This window comes from Schistocerca americana, chromosome 2 (genome assembly GCF_021461395.2).
Source record: "Schistocerca americana isolate TAMUIC-IGC-003095 chromosome 2, iqSchAmer2.1, whole genome shotgun sequence".
Taxonomy (NCBI): Eukaryota; Metazoa; Arthropoda; class Insecta; order Orthoptera; family Acrididae; genus Schistocerca; species Schistocerca americana.
In genome coordinates this window covers 713063850-713079214 of record NC_060120.1, presented here as the reverse complement: position 1 = coordinate 713079214, position 15365 = coordinate 713063850, and the positions used below count along the sequence as shown (strand labels likewise).

At 39.9% G+C, this 15365-nt stretch overlaps 1 protein-coding gene across 1 annotated transcript in view; it reads right to left on the bottom strand.

Annotated features, from left to right (window-relative positions):
- Positions 1–758: 758 nt before the first annotated feature.
- Positions 759–15365, bottom strand: part of LOC124594370 (trichohyalin) — a 157076-nt gene continuing 142469 nt past the window's right edge. The window contains exon 8 of the mRNA XM_047132738.1: positions 759–1048. Within this exon, the coding sequence (XP_046988694.1) occupies positions 914–1048 (135 nt within the window). The 3' untranslated portion in view covers positions 759–913. The remainder of the gene's footprint in view (positions 1049–15365) is intronic.

Genomic DNA, 15365 nt, shown 5'->3' with positions numbered 1-15365 from the left:
GAAACTCTGCTGATGACATTTCTTGACCTGTTACTGATCTGTGTAAAACATGACCATTTACCACAAACAGATCAAGAATATGAAAAAAATATACTGATGATTTTTCCACTAGAACTCCACAGGTAATCCGTACACAAACAGATGACATTTTCATGGTTTACACTTTATGAATGACATAAACATTTATACAGTTGTGAATAAGCAGTATAGCCAGTATGTAAATTCATACATGTAAGGCATTATATTTTGATGACTAAATTCTTCCAATACGTTCCTATATCATTACCTTCACAAATCAATGTCACAGAAAAGAGTCTACATCTACATCAGCTATACTCAGCAAGCCATTGTGATGTGAATGCCAAAGGATACATCGCATTGTACCAGTTATTATGGTTTCTTCCTTTTTCCATTCACATATGGAACACAGAAAGAATGATTGTTTAAATGCCTCAGTGCATGCTTTAATTAATAATGCATTAAATAAAAATATTTTTTCTCACTCAAATAAAGCCAATTTCTTACATCAAAAGTCTGAAGAATTAACTGTAACAATGTGTTCTGCTCAGTGAATTACTATTACATGTACATCTGAGTCTACAAATAACTCTGTTTTCACCAACCATCACATACTTTTTAACTTCTGCAAGTAACCTGTTGTCATACACGTGCCACATCACTTTTAGCATTTATCTCACCAAGAAAATTATTTCAGTTACAAAAGAAATTATGTTCATAAATGTTTAATAGGCATACAAATCAGTTTCACTAAATGATATAATGACAATACCACAAAATATTATTATTAATACTATGAAGACATACTCTTCATTTGAATGATTTAACAGGACAAATTTCAAAGTAATATATGCCAACTATTTTATATTTGTCAATGGCAACAGACTAAATTTTACTATACCATGGACTCCTCCTTTAAAAATGTTTTTTGCTCTGGCTCAAAAGTGTACCGAGGTCCAAAAGGAACACGTGATCTTTGCAGCGGATCATCTCTCTGGATACTCACAAGTTGATTCTTCTTTTTGTATGCCTAAAACATTGAAAAAAGTAGGATAAGTACAAAATTTATTACCACAATACGAAATTAGATAGTTCAAGATGAAAGAATAATTAGAGGAATAGATTATTTCAGGTAGACGATAGCTAAAGTTATACTTTAAGGAAGAAAGGGGGGATCAAATACCTGGAATGAGTGACTGTGATATACAGTAAATAAACTGTTCAATGAAAAAAATTGAAGACAGCAAATGCACTATTTAACTGCCTATGCAAAGAATAAAGCATCTGAGGTTGTATATCACACAGTCGTCCAAATTAATCATTGGGCAAGCTTCAGCAGACTTTTGTGGGTAAACAACACTATTTGATATCTGCAAGGTGATATTTTAGCCCCCTGTTTTTATTGGATAACCACCTAGTGCTGCAATAGCATTATCTAGTCTATGGCAGTATCCTTGAGGAAAATGACCCCACAGTTATTGTCTTCATATGCAGTGTCAGCAGTACATACGGCATACATTATTGGACTGAAGATTGCCCTTTGAGTGAGGCCCTGTTATATTCAGCATGAGCTCAACACCTCATTGGTCAATTGAATGCATGCTCATCAAATATGAAACAGCCTGCAGATACATATGATGAAGTTATCAGGAATTTGAAGATTGTGTGGGAATCTGAAGATTATGTGTAGGCTTTTATAAATTATCCCATACCGCTAACATATCAAAGGGGAATATGGAGAGGAAATTGCAGTGGATAAACACAGCCATGATACCAGTTATTCACAAAGCACAAGTATCCAATTCAGTTGAGTTTTAATAATGCTTTCCAGAGTCTTTCTGATGGATAGGGTTAGGCAAATTGCCATGTAAGACGCAACAATATTTCCTCTACTTAAGTATGATTTGTATGTAACAAATAAGTGTAGACGATTCCATACACCACATTTCTTCAAGGAGCATAGCAATGTCGTAATATTTCTTATGGCAAATGTGTGAGCCTCAGACAACAAGTATCAGTAGCAGGACAGTGTTATAGGTTTTGATTGTTTGCAGTTGCAATTATTTAATGGAAATGGCGGTGAAGGATCTATAGAAAGTGTTCGTTCACCTCGACAGTAAATGAAATCACTAGAAAGGTAAAAAATGATGTCTGTGATGCAATCGCGTCTGCATAGTCTTCTGTCCACTCTGTAGCTGTGTCTCTAAAGTTGGGGGCATATTTCCTGTTTCTAAACTTCTTAACACTCTGCTATATGTCTGTCATGTCAGATCTATGATTGAACAAGGCACAAAACAACTTCTAAGATCTTCTTTACATTGTTTCAAGAAATGCTTAGCACTGGCATCAACAAATTTGCATTTTAGGTATTTTCTTCTATGATTTACTCTCTAAATTGTCATAATACTGTTTTCCGTAAATGAATACAATATTAGAGGCTTTTTATTGCTGCTGTGATGGACATTTTTCCTTCAAATGGTTGCAGAAGTTGCTCTTTACATGTCCATGGACAAGACATGTTTTTTACACAAGTACTATTTTTATTCTAAACAAACTCAAGCATATGCTTTAAAACCTTAATTTACTTTGCAACATAATTTCTACCATCATCATAATGAAAAACAATTCTGAATTCCTTCTCATAAAATGTCATCTGATTTGCCAATAATTGTTAAATGGCCATTTTGACAATCATTTACAATGTCATGGTGCTGACATCTTAATGTCCCTCCCGTCCCTCCCACCCTTCCTTGCCTTTTACCCCCACCCCCACAGGCACACATAATGGAACAAGTGGTAATTACGAAATGTTACATCAGGCCTATACAGAGGGATATCAAGTAGTTCCCAAAGATACAATGAGAAGAGATATTGTATTCGTTTAGCCAAATGTGGACAGGGATTTACATTAAGCAAAAAGAATCCTGTTACTGAATTTGCAATACCTTTTGTATTGGATTGCTTGACACAGTTTATTTAATGTCTACAATGTGTCTCAGAATCAGTTGTTACATTCGGGCAAAAAAAAAACCACATCCAACAACCCCCCCCCCCCTCCCCCCCCCCCCCCCCCCCCCCCTGCCTATCCTAAACCATTGTGCATATGGTTTTGCAGAGTGAAATTTTTTACTCAAACTCAACTTTCTTTGGTGATTTTGAATGCTAACTGGGGTGCAAAAAACCAGTTGAGTAGCCAGTGCTTCGAAGAATTTCTTCTTGTGGAATGAAAATCACAAACAGCTGTGTGTAAGATTTTAATCTGGGACCACAACCAGTTTTGTAGCTTAAAGCCACATCTTCAGGTGGATATCTGAATAAAAAAGAGGGAATATCCATTAAAAAACCTATGTTACCCCAATCTCAAATGATGGGAATTAAAAATAAATACGCACATAAATTACATCATATCATCAGAACCAAATGTGCGGATGGATAGAAGACTCGACATTCCTTGTCGAGATAATAGTAATATGCCAAGTGAGAGCATATTGTCAAATTATAAATAGGCTCAATGGTGCCATCAGCATTGACCTGAAAACTGAACTGGAACCTACAACAAAACTGGACTGAATGTAAAAATGATGAAATGTACCCGCAAAAACCACACCCACTATGTTGACAAAACTTACCAAAATTCAGGAATAAGTTCTCATCACACCATATGAGCTCCAGCAACACCATGTCAGTACTGAGCTTGCGGAAATAGATGGCACACTATCATAGCATGGTGCATGCACACCGGCTGGGCACATACCATGCCACTGAAGCATAGCACAAGAATCACACATTATCACCCCCCAATGCTCTTGTTGAGTAACTACTTTACAAAATCAAATTTGTTGAATCAGGAAATGATGACTATCCATGTTACATAATTACCAATGGGTACAACCCCAAAAATTATTAACTTACAACATGGTGTAGCTCAGTAACATCTGGCCAATACAGAAGTGTAGCAACAAGCTAATAACATAAAGTAATTACTGGTAGCTACCTTTTCCCGCCATCCCACCTCTGACCTGCCCTAGGAAACAGTGGATTCAGCACATAGGAACCATGAAATTAATTACTGTGGTTGGAGGATAGTTTCACCAGGTAAAAACTGTCTGTGTCAAGGCCCTATAGATCTCTTAAAACTACTGTTAATGGTTTTATCAAAAACGGAAACAATAATAGGGACTGTAAAGGACGAAAAAAAAAATGTAATTGAAGAAAGCAAAAGCCAAAACTAAGGGGACCTATCCTCCCACCACTGTAATTCGATTCATGATTCCTATGTACTGACTTGAATCCACTGCCACTTATTACATTATCTTACTTGTTACCTTCAAATGTAAGCAGCTTGTCCTAGTGTGGGTGAGAGATGGGGTGCATTTTTTTAGATAACTACCAGTAAAATGTTTTATGTTAGGAGGATGGTGTTACACTTGCTAGGTTGGTCAGATGTTTATTCAGTTATACCATGTTACAAGTTAATAACTTGTAGTGCTGCGCCCAGTGGTAACTATGTAATGCTGGCTTGTCATCATTTGCTGATATAACAAGAAGTTACCCAACTTTCCCTGTAGGTACATGAGCATGTGGGGTGACATTATCTGTGATTCTTGTCCTGTATCACAGTGGCATGGCGTATGCCTGGCCAATGTACATGCACCACACTTTGATAGTTTGCTGTGTGTTCCCACAGGCTCAGTACTAATATGAGAAATGTGCTAATTTTGAGATGGAACCTATATATCAGCTGTGTTGAGAGTGTTTTACATCTGTAGCTCAACGAACTCTGTGCTATGTGCACTAGAGAATTAACGGATTTGTGGCAGTGAAAGAAAGTGACTGCGAGAATAAACTCCAAGTTGTTGTACAACCCAGACATGTAACTAGATTTTGGTCTGATGACAGATGCTCCTTCCATCAGTTAGGAGCCTGCCTATTCCAGACGAGGATGATAGAAGGAATGTCAACATTCTGTCCAAGAGCATTTGTTAGCAGAACATTGTTGCCCTGTGAAAGGTTGTACACTGTGACATAATAGGAAGTGCTGGCAGTGGTCTGGGCTTTCCGCAAGTTCATTTACTATCTGAAGACAACACAATGGTGTATTTGGCAACCAAGCTCTAACATTCTTGCAAACTTGTAAGTTAATGCAGTCCAGACTGTCAGGATGGATTTTGGCACTGTAAGTATACAACTTTAAAATTGAATACATACGCAGAAAGGAGAATGTAGTAGCTGCTGCCCTACTGAGACTTCCCAAAGGATTAAATCTGGAAACAGCTGTGGATGAACAAATGGGTGACACCCCTATCTCGTTTATGAATGATCAAGTTCACAGGAGATACTACCTGGAACTTTTTCGGAGTGTGGCTATAGTGCAAGAACAAGATGACAGTTGGTCAAAGGTTTGTCAGTCTCTGCAACACCAACAAGAGCACAGACTGCACAAGTTTTGCAAGATCATAAAGCAAGTATTATTCATCATAATAGTGAGAATGCCGAAGAATGATGTGTGTGCATTCCTCAAGGATACAAAAAACAACTCATTTGTTATATTCACCACATTTGGCGCCGTTTTGGTATATGCAAGTGTGCCAATAAGATTAGAACCTATTGCTACTTTCCTGAGATCAGAAAGAAAGTGTTGAAAGAAATCAAGTCTTCTCAAGTATGTCAGGAAATGAAACCACATAATCAAGGGTGTAAAGGATCATTACACCCCATAATACCGGACAAGTCCCTGGCCATCATGTGTATGGATGTCTGTGGGCCAGTATCCAGGGCCAGAACTGGACGTAGGTACATCATAGTCATGGTGTACCCATTGAAACCAGCAACTTATACTCCTATTTTGAAATGACTGTTCAACACCTTCATGCTGCAAGCTGAGAAACAACATGCAGTACTTTCGGACAATGCAGCAACTTTCACATGTTTTGCTTGGAGGCATGCACTCACAAGAGCAGGTATCAACCATGTACTAATGCCCATGTACCACCCCAAAGGAAGCCCAGTTGAGAGAGTCATCTTTGAATTCAGGTTTATGTGTGCATACTACCACAACAGGCAGACAAAATGGATTGACTGCTTGGCAAAGCTCAAAGAAGTTATGAACCACTTAACAAGTATGACAACGCAGTTCACACTAGTGGAGTCAATGTTCCAGCAGGATGAGAGGAATGAGTGAATGCAAAAGATACCCAGGGTACCAGTTGAGAACCTCAGTGGGAGGAGAAAGTGAGACAAGCATTAGCCAACCTGACTGACAAGCTCAAGTTCAGAAACTGGCATATGATAAAAGGAGATTGCAGTTGCAAATGTATAATGTGAGTCAGCAAGTACTCTTGCAGACCCATTTGAAATCTTGGCAACTGTTGTATGTTTGTACTAAGAATTCCATATCCTAGAGCTAACTTATTAGAGTATCCAGGAATGGATCAGATAAAAGGTTTCTGCCCACATCAGGGTATAACACAATGTTTCTGCTGAGGAGAGGAATCTCAGATGAAGCATAAACATCAAGATATTTGCCTGTAAACAGTAGATTTAGGTACCTGTTTCATGTATTATTTCTTTGTAGTATGTGAGTTTATTATTGTATACTCAGCTGTTAAAGAAACCTGAGGATAATTTCTGATTTGAGTGTATTTACATAAATATATGTACTAATCCAGATTAATTTTCCTATAGAGATGAGAGCTTATTATTATATGTTTTATTTCAGTTAATGATTGATGATTTCTATGTGTAGTGTCAAGTTTCTGTTTCTGAGCAAAGATCATCAAATTAGTTATGCTCAGTAATGTTGTGTCAAACAACTTCAATTCCATGGACTCTAGACAACATGTAATAGAAGTGTGATAATTTTGTGCCACAAGTGTGGCATGTAAAGAATTCAGCTCATGTTTTAACCACTATGATTCATTACATTGTATTAGTGGAGCAATTGTTACAGGGAATTATAGTGGAGACTGTGAGCTGAAATATTGTGCTGAGAGTATTTGTATGTATTTGACCATTCAGCTCATACTTAGCCAAGAGATAAATGATTATACTCAATAAAATTTTCCAACTCAGAATACGTAATTGAAAATCAATGGAAGATGGGAGAGAGTAATGTTTTTTTCATATTAGTACTACAATCATCACTATTGAGGATGAACGTCATGATAGAAACAACTATGAACTTCTAGTGAAGCAGGGGCAGTGTCTTTAGTGATGGTGTGAACCTTCAATTCAAATATAAAGTAACATAAATTAAAAGAAAGTACACATCATTGAAATGCTTGAACTGTGAATATGCCCGTCTAATGCGGAAGACCTTGGATGAGGTGTTAACTGTTGTGATTAGTGGAAAGGTGTGTGAGTACCATAGATTCTGTGAATAATCTGTGACCTTTGTGCAGAAAACCGTCTGGTACTGATAATGAGGCAGTAACAGTGTAAAACCCGAATTGACTTCTGACAATCTTCATTTGCAAATTATGTTTCCAATTTGGAAGGTTTGGAGGGGCAGCAATCTCACAAGTGTGGACTAATCTGTTTCCTTTTCAGGAACTGATTCTCTGATTTTGTCTAATATATGTTTGTTGGCCTCACATACCCCACCCCATAAAATTCCAAGATTTGAAGATTAACCCATTTCCTGTTCCATCTCACTTGCTTCTCCACGAAGAAGGTCTTCCCTTCGTACACCTTCTAGATCATTGAGATCTTCACCTTCCCTTCCCAATGGCATGCAGTTTCACCAACGGCACCTCCAAGTCCCTCTGATGAGTTAATGAACCACATTTTGAGCATTTTTAATTACACCTAACTCTTGCAGTATATGTGAATGGACATTGACAAATGCTATAAAGACTATCTGATTATGCAAAAATACCGATATGTTTGTAACAGTGATTTCAAGGTTACTACTCTTTCTATTTAAAACCTGCATGGCTTATCAGCCATTTAAACTTATCCTGTAAATTCATATGATGGTGACTGGTCTGGAGTCAGACAAGCAGGAGGTTGATGGATCTTTCTCTGGATTTTCCCCTGAGACTTGTCCAAATGGAGATACACTTAAGTTAAATTGCCACGGCAAAACTGGTTGTTCTGGTACAGTCAGCCTTACTGAATGCTAGCTTGTTGTCTTATGCTACCTTTAGTGATTGTCTCTGCTGCTGTTGTGTTCTTCACAGAATTTGGTAATGAGTACATTGCCTGCTTGTCTTTAGTTGTTCTTGCTGGTAGAAGAATTTAGCTAACACGTGGGGCAGCATGTAATGATGCAAATCAACTTAAGAGATGAGAAATGTACTGATTTTGAAATGGATTGTGTATATCAGCTGTGCTGAGAGTGTTTTACAGCACAGACTCTAGTTCAACGAACTCTGCACTGTGTGCGCTTGATAATTAACATTTTGGCAGCAGCAAAAGAAAGTGATTGCGAGAATAAGCTCTGTATAGGTGATGCCATTCTTTGGTGATATAGCACCCTTGACACTGGATTGATAACGCTTTTTATTACGACATGAGATACTGGAATAGAAAGGAATGTTGTCAGAACAGATCTAATTGTCTTATTGCACAGCAGCCACTGTGGACTTACTTAGAGAATTAAGTTTATTTAAATGCTAAGGCATATCATCTTGTGAATTGAAATAAGAAAGTAGTTTTTTTGTTAAAGAGAACTATTGTGTAAATTAATATTATTCAAAGATGAGAAATTTCATCATTTTAACTACTTTGGAAATTTGTGCTTCATGCTTACATATACTCTCAATCATTCATCTCTAAGTCTTTCCGAGTGTTAGTCTGTGCTTTCATGTGGTCTTTTTCTATCACAATATGCCATCTTTGCAGTGGAACTGAAATTTTCTCCCCTAAAAACTGAGACAACTGCATTGATACATCTGAGAGTGTGCTACGAATGTAGGTGGCCATGCATGTCTAATGAGCAAAATAAACGTAAATAAGCTTTTCAGGACAGTGGCATGCAACAGCAGTGGTGTGGAGTGCAGAGGCTACAGCTTCATATCGTTATCATTTGATCATTTATGGTGACTGTACAATCCTACATCATACAAGTAAACTTATTAAACATAGGCATAACTGGACAGTCCTGAAAGCTTATATCCACTTAAAGGCACTCTTAATTAAGGGGAAAAAACTTCTTTGTGAAGCGCATTAACATTCAAGAAATGTTCATTCCTTCAAATTTAATATTCAATGAAGTGAATCGCCTATGCCTGGCCAGCAGACATGCATCACACTTTGAGAGTTTGCTGTTTGTTGCTGCAGGCTCAGTACTAAGATGGTGTTGCTGGAGCTCATATGGTGTGATGAGAGCTTATTCCTGAATTCTGTGTCGTTTCATCAACACAGTTGGTGTGGTTTTTGTGAGTATTTCCATCATTTTTACATTCAGTCCAGTTTTGCTGTAGGTTCCAGTTCAATTTTCAGGGGATGTTGATAGCAACCATTGAGCCTATTTACAATTTGTGAGTATGCTCACTTGGTATATTACTGTTATTTGGGCAGTGAATGTTGGGTCTTTCATTCACTGCACATTTAGGTTTCATGTGATGTAACTTATGTGTGGATTTATTTATTACTGCCATCATTTGGGATTGGGGTAACATAGTTTTTAAAATAGATATTCCCCCTTTTTTTGTTCATATGCCCCCTGAAGATGTGGCTTTAAGCTATGAAACTGGTTGTGGTCCCAAATAAAGGATCTTGCAGTTTTCATTCCACAAGATGTACTACCACAGCTGCAGGTGCCAACACCAGAAAGCTGTTTGCTTTAAATGTCCGTGCACAGTATAGCAATGAAGGTCATGAATTTTTAAGCTGAATTGTCACTGGAGAGGTGAGTCATTTTACATTACAACAAAACAAACAATCCATGAAGTGGAGACTGTACCACATTATAGCAGAATCAAAAGAACAGTTCATGATATGAAGGCCCACTCTATGCACTGTTGTTTCGGTTCTTATGTAACATGAGCTACTCAAATTTTATCCCCAGCAACAGTTAAGCTCAAAAATTCATCTGCATATATGTCTACATTCTGAAGAACACAGCAGAGGGTACTTCCCATTGCACCACATACTAGGCTTTATTCCCATTCCATTTGTATAACTCAGGAAAGATGATTGCTTAAGTGCCTCTGTACATGCCATAATTAGTCTAATCCTGCCTTTATGGTCACTACAGGAGTGATACTTACGGGTTTCTAGTATATTCCTAGATTCTTTGCTTAATATTGGACATTGAAGCCTTACAAATGGGCTTTTGTGAAATACTTGGTATCTATCTTCAAACATCTTCCTGTTCAGGTTCTTCAGCACCTGTGTTACTCTCTTCTATGGATCAAATAAATCTATGACCATCACCTCCTTTATTGCACCACTAAAAATATTTTTAAGCACAAGGTACTCACTGGTTCTGTGCATCTCAGTTAGCATTTTTGGTACTCACCATAAACATAACTTCCAGCAGTTTATGCACTCAGTGTGAATTGTATGAAGAGTATTTCTTGAAACTTGAGGAGACTTATTAAATAAGTATGAAGTCTCAAAGTGTCTCTTTTGTTGAACTTTTGCATCTACTTTCTGCATTAAGCCTCGGTGAGGACATTATTATGTACATTAGTAAATTTTCTCATCATTCCATCAATTATAGTGTTTTCTCCACAAACTTCACTGATCTTGAGAATCACTAAGCATATTTCACACTTAGTAGATTTTCAGTTAATGGACACATTTTAAGCAATCAAAAATCAATGTTAATATGGATGAATACTTCATTCATGGTGTTTTTAAATAACCTACAGATGCAATTACTCAGTGTGTGTGTGCATCTTGTTGACCGCTGTGTTGCAGTGGCCAAATTTAAAAATTATGCTTATTAAAAATCATTCTGTGTACAATGCACATCCAACGAGATGGGGAGAGAAATTGATTATCTCCTGTTTTACCTGGGCCAGATGACCTTTCCACCTGACTTTGTCACAGTTCCATTTACCTAGCTGAGATCTTTGTATCACACAAAGTGAGTTTGCTGTGAAAGTGATCACAGTGGACCTCTTGGTGCCTTTCAAAACTCCATAGTGTGCTCCCTGCTGCCGTTGGATAAGCAGCTGCCAGCAGAAAGTCGTATACTCCTAGCTCACTTATTTGTTACATAGTTTAATTCTTAATTTCTTTGCGTGTTTTTGGTGCTTGCATTGTTTAATTCATAAATTTCAGGCATATTATAGTATTTGAGAGTTGTAGCATCGCATTTTAGTACCTGAATAGTGTAAAATCACGTAGTCTCCTTCCGTCACCGAGCAGTGTGTCAGCAGTGCGCAAGTAGCAGCATTACTGCATTTACTAGGCAATCTTGTATTTTAATAACCATTTAAATTTTGTGTAAATTTGTTTGTGCTCTCTGTAGATTAGTTCAGACGTACTTTGCACAACAGTTTTTATCATGGATAGGGACTGCAACTGCTGTGTTCAGATGCAGGCTGAGTTGACATCCCTTCGCTCCCAGCTTCAGGCAGTGTTGGCTTTGGTCACACAGCTTGAGGCTGTTGCCAATGGGCATCACTGTGGGAGTCCAGATGGGGGTTCGTCGGGGACGGCCAGCTCGTCCCACGCATCACCCGATCGGACTACGACTGTGGCTGCCCAGGATACTACCCACATTGAGGCTGATCCCTCACCTGTGGTAGAGTGGGAGGTCATCTCGAGGTGTGGCAGGGGGCGAAAGACATTCCGGAGGGCTGAACGGAAGGCCTCTCCAGTTTGTCTGACGAACCGGTTTCAGGCTCTGTCTCAGGCTGATACAGATCTTCAGCCGGACATGGCTGCTTGTCCTGTTCCAGAGGTTGCCCCTCAGTCTGCAAGATCCGGGTGGTCACAGAGGGTGGGCTTACTGGTAGTTTGGGGCTCCAACGTCAGGCGCGTAATGGGGCCCCTTAGGGATATGGCACCAAGAGAGGGGAAGAAAACCAATGTGCACTCAGTGTGCATACCGGGGGGGGGGGGGGGGGGGGGTGTCATTCCAGATGTGGAAAGGGTCCTTCCGGATGCCATGAAGGGTACAGGGTGCATCCACCTGCAGGTGGTCGCTCATGTCGGCACCAATGATGTGTGTCGCTATGGATCGGAGGAAACCCTCTCTGGCTTCCGGCGGCTATCTGATTTGGTGAAGGCTGCCAGTCTCGCTAGCGGGATGAAAACAGAGCTCACCATCTGCAGCATCGTCGACAGGACTGACTGCGGACCTTTGGTACAGAGCTGAGTGGAGAGTCTGAATCAGAGGCTGAGACGGTTCTGCGACCGTGTGGGCTGCAGATTCCTCGACTTGCGCCATAGGGTGGTGGGGTTTCGGGTTCCGCTGGATAGGTCAGGAGTCCACTACACACAGCAAGTGGCTACACGGGTAGCAGGGGTTGTGTGGCACGGAATGGGCAGTTTTTTAGGTTAGATGGCTTCGGGCAAGTACAGAAAGGGCAACAGCCTCAAAGGGTGCGGGGCAAAGTCAGGACATGTGGGGACCAAGCAGCTATCGGTATTGTAATTGTAAACTGTCGAAGCTGCATTGGTAAAGTAACGGAACTTCAAGCGCTGATAGAAAGCACCGAAGCTGAGATCGTTATAGGTACAGAAAGCTGGCTGAAGCCAGAGATAAATTCTGCCGAAATTTTTACAAATGCACAGACGGTGTTTAGAAAGGATAGATTGCATGCAACCGGTGGTGGCATGTTTGTCGCTGTTAGTAGTAGTTTATCCTGTAGTGAAGTAGAAGTGGATAGTTCCTGTGAATTATTATGAGTGGAGGTTACACTCAACAACTGAGCTAAGTTAATAATTGGCTCCTTTTACCGACCTCCTGACTCAGCAGCATTAGTGGCAGAACAACTGAGAGAAAATTTGGAATACATTTCACATAAATTTTCTCAGCATGTTATAGTCTTAGGTGGAGATTTCAATTTACCAGATGTAGACTGGGACACTCAGATGTTTAGGACGGGTGGTAGGGACAGAGCATCGAGTGACATTATACTGAGTGCACTATCCGAAAATTACCTCGAGCAATTAAACAGAGAACCGACTCGTGGAGATAACATCTTGGACCTACTGATAACAATCAGACCCGAACTTTTCGACTCTGTAAGTGCAGAACAGGGAATCAGTGATCATAAGGCCGTTGTAACATCCCTGAATATGGAAGTTAATAGGAATATAAAAAAAGGGAGGAAGGTTTATCTGTTTAGCAAGAGTAATAGAAGGAATATTTCAGACTACCTAACAGATCAAAACGAAAATTTCTGTTCCGCCACTGACAATGTTGAGTGTTCATGGAAAAAGTTTAAGGCAATTGTAAAATGCGTTTTAGACAGGTACGTGCCGAGTAAAACTGTGAGGGATGGGAAAAACCCACCGTAGTTCAACAACAAGGTTAGGAAACTACTGCAAAGGCAAAGAGAGCTTTACTGCAAGTTTAAACACAGCCAAAACCTCTCAGACAAACAGAAGCTAAACGATGTCAACGTTAGCGTAAGGAGGGCTATGCGTGAAGCGTTCAGTGAATTCGAAAGTAAAATTTTATGTACCGACTTGACAGAAAATCCTAGGAAGTTCTGGTCTTATGTTAAATCAGTAAGTGGCTTGAAACAGCATATCCAGACACTCTGGGATGATGGCATTGAAACAGAGGATGACACGCGTAAAGCTGAAATACTAAACAACTTTTTCCAAAGCTGTTTCACAGAGGAAGACCACACTGCAGTTCCTTCTCTAAATCCTCGCACAAACGAAAAAATGGCTGACATCGAAATAAGTGTCCAAGGAATAGAAAAGCAACTGGAATCACTCAACAGAGGAAAGTCCACTGGACCTGAAGGGATACCAATTCGATTCTACACAGAGTATGCGAAAGAACTTGCCCCCCTTCTAACAGCCGTGTACCGCAAGTCTCTAGAGGAACGGAAGGTTTCAAATGACTGGAAAAGAGCACAGGTAGTCCCAGTCTTCAAGAAGGCTCGTCGAGCAGATGCGCAAAACTATAGACCTATATCTCTAATGTCGATCTGTTGTAGAATTTTAGAACATGTTTTTTGCTCGAGTATCATGTCGTTTTTGGAAACCCAGAATCTACTCTGTAGGAATCAACATGGATTCCGGTACCAGCGATCGTGTAAGACCCAACTCGCTTTATTTGTTCATGAGACCCAGAAAATATTAGATACAGGCTCCCAGGTAGATGCTATTTTCCTTGACTTCCAGAAGGTGTTCGATACAGTTCCGCACTGTCACCTGATAAACAAAGTAAGAGCCTACAGAATATCAGACCAGCTGTGTGGCTGGATTGAAGAGTTTTTAGCAAACAGAACACAGCATGTTTTTATCAATGGAGAGACGTCTACAGATGTTAAAGTAACCTCTGGCGTGCCACAGGGGAGTGTTATGGGACCATTGCTTTTCATAATATATATAAATGACCTAGTAGATAGTGTCGGAAGTTCCGTGCGGCTTTTCGCGGATGATGCTGTAGTATACAGAGAAGTTGCAGCACTAGAAAATTGCAGCGAGATGCAGGAAGATCTGCAGCGGATAGGCACTTGGTGCAGGGAGTGGCAACTGACCCTTAACATAGACAAATGTAATGTATTGTGAATACATAGAAAGAAGGATCCTTTATTGTATGATTATATGATAGTGGAACAAACACTGGTAGCAGTTACTTCTGTAAAATATCTGGGAGTATGCGTGCGGAACGATTTGAAGTGGAATGATCATATAAAATTAATTGTTGATAAGGCGGGTACCAGGTTGAGATTCATAGGGAGAGTCCTTAGAAAATGTAGTCCATCAACAAAGGAGGTGGCTTACAAAACACTCATTTGACCTATACTTGAGTATTGCTTATCAGTGTGGAATCTGTACCAGATCGGGTTGACGGAGGAGATAGAGAAGATCCAAAGAAGAGCGGCGCGTTTTGTCACAGGGTTATTTGGTAACCGTGATAGCGTTACGGAGATGTTTAGCAAACTCAAGTGGCAGACTCTGCAAGAGAGGCGCTCTGCATCGCGGTGTAGCTTGCTCGCCAGGTTTCGAGAGGGTGCATTTCTGGATGAGGTATCGAATATATTGCTTCCCCCTACTTATACCTCCCGAGGAGATCACGAATGTAAAATTAGAGAGATTCGAGCACGCATGGAGGCTTTCAGACAGTCGTTCTTCCCACGAACCATACGCGAGTGGAACAGAAAAGGGAGGTAATGACAGTGGCACGTAAAGTGCCCTCCGCCACACACCGTTGCGTGGCTTGCGGAGTATAAATGTAGATGTAGATGTAGACACACAGA